Source organism: Hypomesus nipponensis, chromosome 4, assembly GCF_054491055.1.
Source record: "Hypomesus nipponensis isolate SF chromosome 4, ASM5449105v1, whole genome shotgun sequence".
Taxonomy (NCBI): Eukaryota; Metazoa; Chordata; class Actinopteri; order Osmeriformes; family Osmeridae; genus Hypomesus; species Hypomesus nipponensis.
Window position 1 is genome coordinate 9,397,501 of NC_140364.1, and position 13,228 is coordinate 9,410,728.

The following is a 13,228-nucleotide window of genomic DNA, read 5'->3' on the forward strand; positions in this document are numbered from 1 at the left end:
AAAGCCCGCTGGATCAAAGTGTTTCTTGGCAGTTTCCTTCTGAGCGACGGCTCGTTAGGCCTGTTCTCCTAAAGTGTGTCTCAATTAGACGCTTGGCGAGGGGGTGCGCGGGGGTGTGTGTGTGTGGGGGGTGTATGTGTGTGTGGGGGGGGGGGGTGTAGGGGGTGGGGTGGGGGGGTGGGGGGGGGGGTGTAGGGGGGGAGGTCGGATGTATCAGCTGTCTGTCTGTCTGTCTCGGGGCTAATCCCTCTCCCTGTCTCCTCTCCAGCGCCCTCTCTGGTGAGCGAGCTGCGAGCTGAGAAGGTGGACCAGCGCAGCGTGACGCTGGTGTGGAGAGAGCCCAGCTCCCCCAACAGCAGCCGCACCGAGTACGAGATCAAGTATTATGAGAAGGTACAGTCACTGCTGGCACACACACAAACGCACACACACACAGACATAAACACACACATGCATAAATATCCCCACACACATACTGTATATAAACACAAACACACACAAACATGCACAGACACACACATACATGTTTTTTTGGTGGTGGGGAGATGATTACTTAAGAGCTTAATAACGTTTGCGCTTCTCCATATGTTCGGATTGCATGATAGGCATGGTTCAGAATCCAAACAGTGCTCCAGAAAGCAGCTTTACAGTGGCTCCATCAAAGATATTAAACCTATCCCGCTGTTGTTATTGACATGAGATAGGAGAGAGAGAGAGCATTTCTATTTGTTCTGAAGAGATGGCGTCAGGAAAACAGATGTCCCTCAGACACAAACAGACTGGGGCCCTCTGAGAATGTGTGTGTGTGTGTGTGTGTGTGTGTGTGCGTGTGCATGAGTGAGTCATACACTCACGTGCACACTGCTTACTGCGTACACACACTCACTCTTGGACAGGAGAGCAGAGTAACAAAACAGAAGTTATGGGTTGGAGAATGTGTTGGGTCGGAGTGGAGACTCCTTCCTCACTTCTCCTCTGCTGTCAGAAGACCAGCTTTTCAAACACAGATCTTTGTCACTCATATACAGTGCCGTTGAGGAGTTTCCTCGTCTTTGAGATCCCAAAGTTTGACCACCATTTCTCTGTCCCACGTTCATCGCTTCCCCCCCCCCCACCCCCCATCAGGAGCAGAGGGACCAGAGCTACTCCACGGTCAAGACAGCCGCCACGCGCATCAGTGTCAACAACCTCAAACCAGGCACCGCCTACGTCTTCCTCATCCGCCCCTTCTCCACCCCGGCCCCGCCCTCCTCCTCCCTGGCCTCCTCCCCTCTGTCCCCCTCCTCCCCGGCCTCGCCCGCCTCCTCCTCTTCCTCCTCGGCTATCGACTACGGTGCCTACAGCCAACCCCTGGAGCTCCAGACTCTTGGCGAGCGTGAGTAGACCTTTCCTTGCCGCCTCCGCCTCTCTTTTTTCTCTTTTACTCGGCGCTCTCTTGCTCCAGCGCCGCCAGGCAGCTTGGGATAGGGCTGGTGTGGGCGCCAGGCCAGCCCGCACAATGAGGCCTCCTGTTTGCTAAGGAGAGAGAGAGAGAGACAGAGAGAGAGAGAGAGAGAGAGAGAGAGAGAGAGGGGTGGAGAGAGAGAGCGGGAAGGGGAGAGAGAGACGTGTCTGTGTTGGAAATATGTGTGAAGATACAGGATTTTGCCACTGAGCTGTGAAATGGCTCCTCATTCTGCATGCCGATAGGATGTCCCTGTTTTCACCTCCTCCGGAGTGTCTCTGTGTCCCGTTTGTGTGTGTCTGTGTGTGTCTGTGTGTGTTTGTGTGTCTGTGTGTTCACATGGCCAGGCTAGCACGTTCTCACTTGAGAGTGTCATGATATATAGTTAATTCCTTTTTGCATGTATGCTTTTGTTTGCCTCTTTGTTCAGTGTGACTACGTGTGTGTGGTGTGTGGTGTGTATGCAATAAACCTGTCAGTTCTCTAACAGTGTGTGTGTTCCACAGTGGCCCTGGCCTCCAGTGAACAGAACCCAGTAGTGATCATCGTGGTGATTTCTGTAGCTGCCCTCATCATGCTGATGTCTATGGGAGTGGGACTGCTCATCTGGAGAAGGTACACACACACACACACACACTCACACACACACACAACACAGATACACTGTCATTAAGTAGAGTCAATGTAATCTGTACTGTAGGTATTGTATGTTTCTAAATGGATTTTACACCAATATACACCTAACAATTTACATTATATCAGCTGCCTATTCTGTTTCTGTACACACACACACAAGCCACTCTATTCTAATCCCGATCACAGTAATCCAGCTTCCACAGTACACGTCCTGTAATGACAAGGAGAGCAGCTTAAAGGCACGATGAGTCTGCTAAGCCTCCAGCCGCCCCAGTGACACACTCACGCTCCCAGACTGGCTTCCTCACACACGCATCACATTGTTCATCACCGTTTTAATGAGACATGCTGACTCTGGATTACCGAGGTGACACGTGTTGATTCAAATAGGCTCCGCAATGTTCAATGTATACAAAGGAAGCCATCTTTTTTTGTGAGCATATTGGAAGGTTTAGAGGACTGTCAGACATCTTTGTTTGGGGCATAATTAAATTAAAAAATATCGCCATATTGGTTATAACCAGAGTTTGGATGAGAGCTTTAGCATGAACTCTGGGAAGCACAGTAGGATCACAGAAACAGACAGGCAAGGCAATAAAGACAAAGAAAGAGAGAGAACGAGAGAGAGAGAGAGAGAGAGAGAGAGAGAGAGAGAGAGAGAGAGAGAGAGAGAGAGAGAGAGAGAGAGAGAGAGAGAGAGAGAGAGAGAGAGAGAAAGAAACAGACAGCCACAATGTGAAGGGCAGTGTGCCCGTCTACAAATGGGCCTGTATGTTTTCAACAGTTCACTATGGAGATTATGGAAAATAGCTCTTTCCATGCTTGACATCTGTCCAAATGTATGGCTGGCCCGACTCTCACACACGCCCACACACACACTCCTCCGCGCTTGCACACACACACACACACACCTCATCACACATTCTCCCATGAGTCCTCCCACTCACTTGCGCCCACACAATCACACGCACACCATCGAAAACATTCAACGTTTTAATACATTGTCAGACAAGCTTTTGGGAGTTTCAACAAGAGAACAATAGCCACAGCCATCACAATATGGCGATCTTTCTCTTCCTCTCTTTCTCTTTCTGTTTTTCTCGATTGCTCTTATTCTCTATTGCTCTTATTATTATCTCTTCCTCTCTTCCTCCCTCTTACTTTTTTGCTTTCTTTCACTTTCTTTCTCTACTGTTTTATTTCTGTCTCTTTCTCTCTGTCTTTCTCTGACCTCGCCCACACAGCGCTGACATGCATGTCTCACATGAGAATAGATCAAAGAAAACCTCTGTTCATTCACTACTGCATAATACGTTGTGTGATACACAGGAACTGTCAGTCAGCACTCACACACACAACCCCACGCATACTTGTGAGCACATAGACACATGCATTCACAGGCTGCCGTAATGGACAGAGTTAGGCACACAAACACAACTACACATCTAGTGTTTTTTAGGGTAAGCTATGTGTTTAAAGTATTCCCATTGTAATTCATGTGTTTGCAGTGGACGGCCTCATTTTGCATGTCAGAGTGTTTGTCCATTAGATAGCTTTTTTTTGTTTTTGTCTGTGTGACACAGACAAAGACAAAGAGGTCAGCTCCACAATTAGGAGCCTCTCATGTTTGCAAATATGGCCAACCCCCACCATGTCTGCAGGGCCACAATTACAAATGATCACTCAGACTGCCACACACACACACACACACACACAAATACACACACACTCCATTACCAGGCAGCCGGACGTATTTTCTGCCCACTTGAATGAAATGGTTCTGTCAGATCGAGTAGCTCTAAATTGTGTTTGCTGGATTTGTTTGCGCCGCGGGGTCATACAGGACCACCCACCGTCCTCTCCTCCCCCCCACCCCCCACCTTCAAGGCCTCATTAGGTTATAGACGTACTTGCGTATGTAATGCACCAAGACAGTTACGCACACACTTTGCGAATGGCGACGGAGATGTTAACAAACACAAATGGATACACTCTGCCAAAAGATGATACACACACACACTGACACACACAGACAGAGACTAGTCATTGGTGCTTGTCAGGGCTTGAGGGGTCAGGCTCTGATGGTCAGCCCAGCTATTGTTTCCCCTCCGGTGGACAAGAACCTTGTGTCTGACACGGTCACATGAACAGCGGATGGAACAGCGGGAGGGAAATAAGAGGGGGCGGAAGGCAGAAAGAGAGGTGAAGGGCTATTTCCAGGACCGTTGACTTTTGGCGACAGAGTCACAGGAGCGAAGGATCGTGCAGAGAGAAAGCAAGGAAGAAAGAGAGCGAGTGGCAGCGAGAAAAGAAGGAAATGGAAGAAACAAAGGGAGAGAGTGAAGGGAGGAGAGGAGTCCGGCGGGCCAGCGTTCCTGCTCAGGCCTGCTGTGCGTTTGGTTCAGCCCAGTGCTCCAGCCTATCACTGTTCTCCTCCGATGAACATGACCCCACCCCCCGCACCCACCGCCCGCCAACACCCACACTCTCCCTCTCCACACCCCCTCTTCACAACCCCCCCTCCCTGCCGCCTCCCTCTCATCTTCTTCCCTGTCCCCTCACTTCATCCCCGCCCCCCCTCGACCCCTCTGCTTCCCCTGACCCAAGCCCCCCCCTGCCCCTCCCCCCCCACACACCACCCCCGATCCTCAGTCCTGCTGTCCCATGTCAAACCCCCAGGACTGGGAGGTTCGGAGACTCAGACTGCCTCGCTCGTTCTACTGAGAGGAGGTGTCATGGCTCCCTCATCACCCGCCAACCCCCCTGCCACATTATGTGGAATAAAGGGCAGAGGTACTAGAAGCAGAATTGGAATGGGGCCCCTTGCATGCACTCTTGCCCTTCTGCTGTACATAATGTGTGTGAGAGTGTGTGCGTGCTGGTTGGTTGTGACAGCTGGGTGAAAAGTCTGCTGGCCTTGATGGTTCGGGGAGTGTGTGTGTGTGTGTGTGTGTTCTTCTGCTTGATACATGACCTGGCATTGCACTGCGAAGGCAGGAAGTGCCAATGCGGCTAGACGTGCATATTACTGTTCCACAGAGTCTTGTGACCAGAGACACACTCGCCCGCCACCCCTTCAAACACACACACTTAAAGAAACACGCACGCGCATTGTACATGGACACACGGGCCAACTGTTGTGTATGTGCTTTCCTTCTCATGTGTCTCCCTCTTTCGCTCTGTTTCCCTCCTTCAGACAGTGTGGATACAGCAAGGCCAGCCAGGAAGGAGACGAGGAACTCTATTTCCAATGTAAGTAATACGTATGTGTGTGTGTGTGCGTGTGTGTGCGTGTGTGTGCGTGAATTTCACGCAACCTCTGTTTATCTGTCAGCTATACTTTTCAGGTATAGTCACATTGAGATCCATTTTCTTTGAACGGCATCTACACCACACTATTTACGTGGGAGGGCTGTCTCAGGTGCGAGTGTGTGTGTGTGTGTGTGTGTGGGGGGGGGGGTGTTTGTGAGAGAGAAAACGGGAGAGAGAGAGAAAGAGATGGCAAGAGAGAGAGATTTACCAGTGAAGTATAAGTAGCATGGCAGCATTAAATCTTAATTCCTTGTGCGTGCTAAGCCAACACCACTCGCTGACACACTCCATTAGGTGGCGTGTGAGGCAGAGCTTGATGGAGAGAGATGGAACGAGAGGGGAGGGAGGGAGGGGGTGACGAGGGAGAGAGATGGGTGACAGATTTTGTTGTTCATCTCCACATACTAATTTCTGACATGTTTCGAAGCTTTTCTTTGATAGGTTGTATGAAGAACTATTTGAACTGTTTAAGAAAAAGGTCGAGACCATTCACACACCCAATATGTATTGTGTGTATTCATGAGTAACAGTATAATGAGTGTATTATTCCTGCGGTGTTTGCCCAGCAATGTGTGTGTGTGTGTGTGCTTGTGTGTACTGTATCTGGGGTGTGTATATGGGTACTGTACTGTGTGTTTGTGTGTGTGTGCGTGTGTGCGTGTGTGTGTTTAATCTCCCATCTCAGGAACTGTTCCACTGAGGCTGAAAGCGCTGTGTGTGCTTGGTGAATAATGAGCTCCAGCCATGTGTCTGGGAATTAGAGCTGCCCTAACAAAGACACACCACAACAGCTGACATGAGACAGACACACACACACACACACACACACACACACTACTCTCTCTGTTCTCTCTCTCTCTCACACCCCCACTCACAAAAAGACGCGTCCACGTTCACACTCACCCACTCGCAGTCTCACTTCATTTCAACACGTGCACACACTGGTCTCATTCAGTATTGTCCATTTGCAGTGTTTCCTCCTGTCTAGCATATCACTGGAACAGACCTGACACGCCATCATCTACTGCCCATCTGCCACTACTGATGCACACACACACGCACACACACTGTATCCCCTCCCTCCCCCCCCGCACGCACGCGCACAGGCAGCCCATTTGTTTTACGTAAGGGTATTTTGGGCTGACCTAGAAACATGGTTTCAGTCGGAGGGATGGAGGTGGGGGGTCTATTTATCAGGCTTCGCTTCAATCGCCGTTGTAAGATCAGGAAGACATCCTTCTTGGTCCGAGCAAACACAAGTGTGTGTGTGTGTGTCTCCGTACTGAGAGTAGCCGTGGTCAGCGTGTGTGGTGTGTGACCCGTACGCCCGCATGCGTGTGCTACCGGGGCAGTGAGGCGGTAGCGTCCGCTCGTTCCATCTCTAACGCTCGTGGCAAAGATACAGTTAACCCTGAAACAAAGCACGCAGAAGCGCACAGAGAGAGGGGGGGTTGTGCGAGAGAGAGGCAGGAAGAGAGGAAGAAAGGCAGAAGGAGAGAGTGAGAGTAAGAGATGGGCAGAACGAGAGGGAGGAGAGAAAGTGAGAGGCAGAGAGAGAGAGAGAAAAGGGGGATGTAGTCTGGCCCAGATTTAAATAGAAGTAATAACAGTTGAAGTGCGCTAGTGTATTGCGGTAAAAAAAAATCCTTTCTGAAGATGAGGGGCTTCGATCCTTCACTCAACACAGGCCCAGTATAGAGAACCTTAAATTTGCTTTGTAATTGAACTCTTGACTTTATTTGTGTGCCTGTGTGTGTGTGTGTGTGTGTGTGTGTGTGTATGTGCGTGTGTGTGTGGGTGGGTGGGTGGGTGGTTGTATGGGTGAGTGTGTTAGTGTGTGATCAATAAGCCTTTATGAGACATTGAGTAGGGACCCAGGTCGATCCGGAGCTGTAAACACATTTCAGAACCGGCCCTGGCCCAACTGCATGCTGGGAAGGCTGGAGGTGGTGTCTTTGGTACTTCCTGGAACCTCAGCTTTATCAAGACAGGTCAGGGGTTAGAGGTGTTGAGGGCTGCAGTCTATAGGTTTGTGTTGGAAGTCTAATGGCTGGCCATTAGCAGTCACTACTAATATCAAAAGAACATGGAGAGATACTAACTACTTACTAACCGAGAGTGAGATCATGCCAGGAAATATCAAACTGAGGCTGGAACGTATCGACCGAGCAATAGCAAGGTTGATACGGCATGACCGAACGGTTCATTTTGTAAACGAAAATAAATGGTACCTATAGGTTAATTGTAGCTACCTCTCAAGTCTTCTCACAGTGTGTTTCATGTGTTGCCTAGCAACTCATTACTTTCGATACAAAGCGGACAACATATTTCTGCAAAAATGGCTTTAATTTCAACACAAAATAACGACAAGTGATTCAGAGTCTAGTCTTCATCCTCACTTTCGATGACAGATCTTTTCAGCATCATCTGGATAGTAAAACTCAGCAGCTGACTCGTCGATATCGCTCATTTTGAAGATGACGTCAGAGGGCATAAGAATACTTATCAGACCGCGGTCAATACGTGGCTGGCATGACAACCCATTAGCCAATCAGAAAGCTCGTACCGCCATTGCCATATAAAGCAGCATATTATTTACAGTTATAGGATATGACAGCCACAAACAAGATCATAGCTCTCTATATAATATACACTGAGATCAATATTGTTTATTATTATAAATTATTAATTATAACAAAGGTAAAAATGTCTGAGACTACTAGTCAACATACTTCTATTTGGCATGTGTTTCAAATGTAATATACATTTGTTTTCCATTATAAATCATCCTAACAATTAGAGTTAAAAGTTCTTTGAAATCTTGTACATTTCAGAAAATCTTGGTATTTTGCAGTAGTGACCCGTTGCCCCAGGATGATGTGATATTGTTCCACAGAGCTTCTTGTGCTGTTGTGACCCCCCGGCTTGAGCATCAGTGTTTTAGCTGCCTCTCAGCGTATTAAACCAATCTTAAATTTACAGCTCAACCTCTCCTGTCATCAAGCAGTTTTGGAGTTCCAAATGTGGAGTCAGTTTGAAAGCATCTCTTTACAGGAGGAGAGGAATGGATCACAAATGTGAAAGGAACGTCAGGGGGTGCTGCAGTGGGCTGGGATATCACCGATGTTGTTTTCCTCCATATTTGGTTCTGGTTGTGATATTCTGTGTGTGTGTGTGTGTGTCCACAGTTAAGATCCCCACCAGGAGGACCTACATTGACCCAGAGACGTGTGAGGACCTGGTCCAGGCCGTCCACGCTTTTGCCAAAGAGCTGGACAACTCCAGCATCAAGATAGAACGCATCGTCCACACAGGTGACACTCAGCCACCATACTTCCCTGGCCACCTTTCTCCCTCCACATCCTCCCTCTTTCTCTCTTGTCTCTGTCTTTCTCTCCTTGTCTCTCCTCTTCTCTCTGTCTCTCTCACCCTGTCCCTTTCTTCTCTCTCTCTCCATGTCTGTGTCTCTCTCTTCTCTCGCCTTCAATTATATTTGTCCTTCCCCCTCTATGACTTATTGTATCCCTACTTCTCTCTCGTTTTCTCACCCATTCTCATCTGTCAGTACTCCATCACTTTGCTTCCTCCCCTTCCCTGACCTGCCTGGGCTCTCCGTCTCCCCCTGCAGGCGACTTTGGGGAGGTGTGCCGGGGCTGTCTGAAGCTGCCCAGTAAGAGGGAGCTCCCGGTGGCCATCAAGACGCTGCGGGCGGGCTGCTCCGACAAGCAGCGGCGCTCCTTCCTCAGCGAGGCCGGCATCCTGGGACAATTTGACCACTCCAACATCATACGTCTGGAGGGCGTCATCACCAGCGGTGAGTAACCCCCAAGCCACTCCCCCCCCCCCCCCTCTCCGGAGATCAGACAGATGGAGAGAGAGGGGGAGAGAGACGGAGAGAGAGAGAGATTGACAGGAAGACGTACAGAAATGGAAACAGAGTGGGAGACAGAGAATGGGGGAGAGAGAGAGGGGGGGGGGTGAAAGATTGTCAAGGTAGGAGATGAGCTGGAGGTTAATAGGAATGGCAGGTGAGGAGAAGTGAGGGCTAGATGAGTTTTCAAGGTTTTATTTTGGGGCTGTGTGTGTGTTGGACACAGTGGGGAGACAGGATGGGAGTGGTGCCTGAGCTCACACTGTGCTCGCTACGACGGCAGCAGATGTGCCGGTTTCTGTAATTGGTGCTAGAGACCCAGCGGGGCCCAGAAACCCACTCTAATCTCTCCTCCTGCTACACACACACACACACACACACTCATACTCACCCCCTCGTACAGACAACCCACATTCACCCACAGACACATACCCAATCCAACCGTTACAGACACAAACACATATACCCACACTCATGGACACACGCACACACACACGCCACCCTCCGACTACAAATTACCTGCTTTACATCACTTACCCCCCCAACGGTCTCTCTAATCAACCCCCTCCATACTCACATCCAGCCCACCTGCCCCCCCTTCACCACTCTCTTTTCCTTCCTTCTCCTCCCCCTTTCTCTCCATCAGGTGCCTCCTCCACAGGCAGGGTCATTAGAGAGAGAGAGAGAGAGAGAGAGAGAGAGAGAGAGAGAGAGAGAGAGAGAGAGAGAGAGAGAGAGAGAGAGAGAGAGAGAGAGAGAGAGAGAGAGAGAGAGAGAGAGAGAGAGAGAGAGAGAGAGAGAGAGAGAGAGAGAGAGAGAGAGAGAGAGAGAGAGAGAGAGAGAGAGAGAGATTGTATCAGCTTTAAATAGGAACTGTGGTTCAATCTAATTCTAGAACAATCCAGTCCAGTCTAACTGGGTATACAGCTGTCCAGTACCAGTCTCCTGTTGTATAAAATGCCTTGAGACCCTTGTAGAGACTGATATTTCTGAAGCACTAAAAGTCATAAAGAAGGCAGAAAGGCCATAACATATTGCCACTGCTAAGCAAGTGTTGGAGCTCCAGGTCACCTTCAGAACGCGTGCACACACACACACACCCACACGCAGAGCTCCTGGTCACTCTGCCTTTCTAATGGAGCGGTACCCTCACTATTCAGTTGAATACACTCTGCTCTCTTTCTGTTTCTCGCTGTTTGCTCTCTCTGCTCCTTCCCTTTTTTGTCTTTCACTCCGCTCTGTCGCCTTCAACCTGCTTTCTCTTCCTCTCCTCTCCTCCTCTCCCCGGTACCTCACCTGTTCTGAGGTCAGGGCTTTAACACCTCGAATTGAAGAGGCCAGCCCACACTAATGACAAGCTGACAGCTTCAGTAGCTTTGTCATTACATAGAGGAACCAGGCCCCATCCCTCTCCCTCTCTCTCTCCCTCGCTCTCTATTTTTCTTTTGTTCTCTCTCTCTCCCCCTCTCTCGCTCCTCTCCCTCATTGCTCTTTACATAGTACCTTTCCTCTTCTATGATTTTGATAGCTCTGTTGGAGTTTGGCCATCTGTGCCTAGTGAGCTGTGTGTGTGTGTGTGTGTGTGTGTGTGTGTGTGTGTGTGTGTGTGTGTGTGTGTGTGCAGAGGGTCATTAAACTAGCTGGGAGTGTGAGAATATCGTAGGGGTCAGCCAGCCTCTCTCCGTATCACTGGGTGAAGAATGGCACTGCAGAACTGCTACCCTGTGTGCCAACCACACCACACAGCCAACTGGAAAGGAATAATAACCGTGTGTGTGTGTGTGTGTGTGTGTGTATGTGCAGGTAACACCATGATGATTGTGGTGGAGAGCATGTCCAACGGTGCCCTGGACTCTTTCCTCAGGGTAAGTGGCTGTGTTGAAATGCAGGAGCGTGCAGGTGTGCATTGGCTTACGACAATCTACATTTACAATCTTGTAACCCCGCGGAACCGAGCTCACTTCGAACACAGGACGATTCAGTAAAACCACCGTCCCCGTCTGGCTGTATCTCACCCTGCCCTCCCCCTGCCCCCCCTCCCCTCCAGAAACACGAGGGCCAGCTGAGCGTGCTCCAGCTGATGGACGTGCTGGCGGGCGTGGCGTCGGGGATGAAGTACCTGACGGAGATGGGCTTCGTCCACCGGCGCCTGGCGGCACACAAGGTTCTGGTCAATGCCAACCTGGGCTGCAAGGTGTCCGGCTTCAGGCCCCTGCAGGAGGAGAAGATGGAGCAGGTCTACACCACCCTGGTGAGCACACACACCCCAGCACGCACGCAGCTACTTACACACACACCTACCGACACACACACACACAAGCTCACAATTACAATAGCATGGCTATTGGCGTCTGACTGGGTAAATACTGTAATAAAAGCAATCTTTATAACTACATCCAGACTTGGCCTTGACACCCAATAATAATTTCCTGCTTGGATGCCTAATTATGGTTATAGCACTCATAGCCCCATAGAAGCTCTGGTGATTAAACCAGGATGTAGATGCTCTTTTCATTCAGCCATTTCATTTGAGGTGTTGACTGTACTGCTCTGGTCTCTCCCACCCAGCATGGAGGAAAGAGTGTGGTGCTGTGGAGTGCTCCGGAAGCCATCCAGTACCACCGCTACAGCTCAGCCTCTGACGTGTGGAGCTTTGGCATCGTCATGTGGGAGGTCATGTCCTACGGAGAGAGACCCTACTGGGACATGGGCAACCAGGACGTGAGTCAACGCCTCTCTCTTTCTGCTCTCCCTCTCTGTATGAACAGTATACTCCCTATATTCAATATACAATAGAAAACATGTGTGTGTGTGTTTGGGGGGGGGGGAGTATGTAGGCCTTTTTCTTTCTTTCTTTCTTTCTTTTTCTTTCATGTCTTTTTTCTGTTACTTCCCTTTTTCAACCCCCCTCCCTCTCCCTCCCCTTCCCTCCCTTCCCTGTCCCTCTGAAACTGTGTGAACTCTTTGACTGTGTCTGGCTGGATCGTATTAAGGAGAGGAGAAGCCACAGGGGCTCCTAAATGGCCGCGCAGGGCCTAAGTCTTCTCTCTAAGTCCACTTCAGCTCCGTGGCCAATCCGCTTGCTTTTAAGGACGAGTCCCTCTTTCTTCTGCCTCCGTCCCCAAAGTGCCACCCCGCTCTGAAAGGAGGCTCAAATCCTCCCAGAATGCACCGCTCTTTTTTTAAGGGAATGGAAAGCGTTGCTATTTGAGGCTGAGGGAGATCGAAGGTCGATAGGATCCCAGTATGTTTGGGAGAAGCCTGTTATTTGCAAGTCGATGAAGGCGGACGAGGCCTCCCACCTCCACCCACCAGCCCCCCATCCTCCCTGAAAGAGATTTTGCTTTTTTTTTCTCAGATTTTATTGCTTTTGAAGGAAAATAAACTTGATTGTGCAGCAGTGAGTGTTGCTTAAGGTCAGAATATCTTTTGATTCCCGCTGGCTTCATGAAGACAAGAAGGTGGAACATTATGAACAGCTCACATAGTTTAATGACTGTTTGATGTTAAGGCTTGGCGTGATTACTCTTTCACAAAAGCGCCTCATCCTTACTCAAAGACGAACAAAAAATAAGTAGTGATGAAACATGATTAAATGGCTTCTCTAAATATGAATGCAAATCGCAATTTGATCATGCATATGCAGATGCAATAACGGCAGACTCATCCAGCCAAGCTTCAACTTTATGTTTAATCTGACATAACTACAGCACTGCCAACAGCCCGCTAGCCCGCTACACCAAGCTGGAAAGGTCAGCCCATCGTAGAGAGACTGGGGGTGATAATATTATTATCAACGCCTTAAACGGAAACATCATATCAATGCTGCCTCTCCTTGCCCACCAGTGCCCCTGGTCTGACCTTTACCTGGTGCTGCTGATTACTTGGTTAATGTCAGAGCACTCATAGCACTCCACCCAGAGTGTAAGGGGTGATGCAGGGACTCCCCAGGTGGGGGGAAGGAG

At 49.6% G+C, this 13,228-nt stretch overlaps 1 protein-coding gene across 1 annotated transcript in view; it reads left to right on the forward strand.

Moving 5' to 3' along the window:
* Nucleotides 1–13,228, forward strand: part of epha10 (EPH receptor A10) — an 80,740-nt gene that overhangs the window by 62,930 nt on the left and 4,582 nt on the right. The window contains exons 6-14 of the mRNA XM_084696281.1: nucleotides 269–393; nucleotides 1,126–1,375; nucleotides 1,951–2,059; nucleotides 5,277–5,332; nucleotides 8,581–8,706; nucleotides 9,021–9,206; nucleotides 11,067–11,128; nucleotides 11,311–11,514; nucleotides 11,832–11,984. Coding sequence (XP_084552407.1) covers nucleotides 269–393; nucleotides 1,126–1,375; nucleotides 1,951–2,059; nucleotides 5,277–5,332; nucleotides 8,581–8,706; nucleotides 9,021–9,206; nucleotides 11,067–11,128; nucleotides 11,311–11,514; nucleotides 11,832–11,984 — 1,271 coding nt within the window. The remainder of the gene's footprint in view (nucleotides 1–268; nucleotides 394–1,125; nucleotides 1,376–1,950; nucleotides 2,060–5,276; nucleotides 5,333–8,580; nucleotides 8,707–9,020; nucleotides 9,207–11,066; nucleotides 11,129–11,310; nucleotides 11,515–11,831; nucleotides 11,985–13,228) is intronic.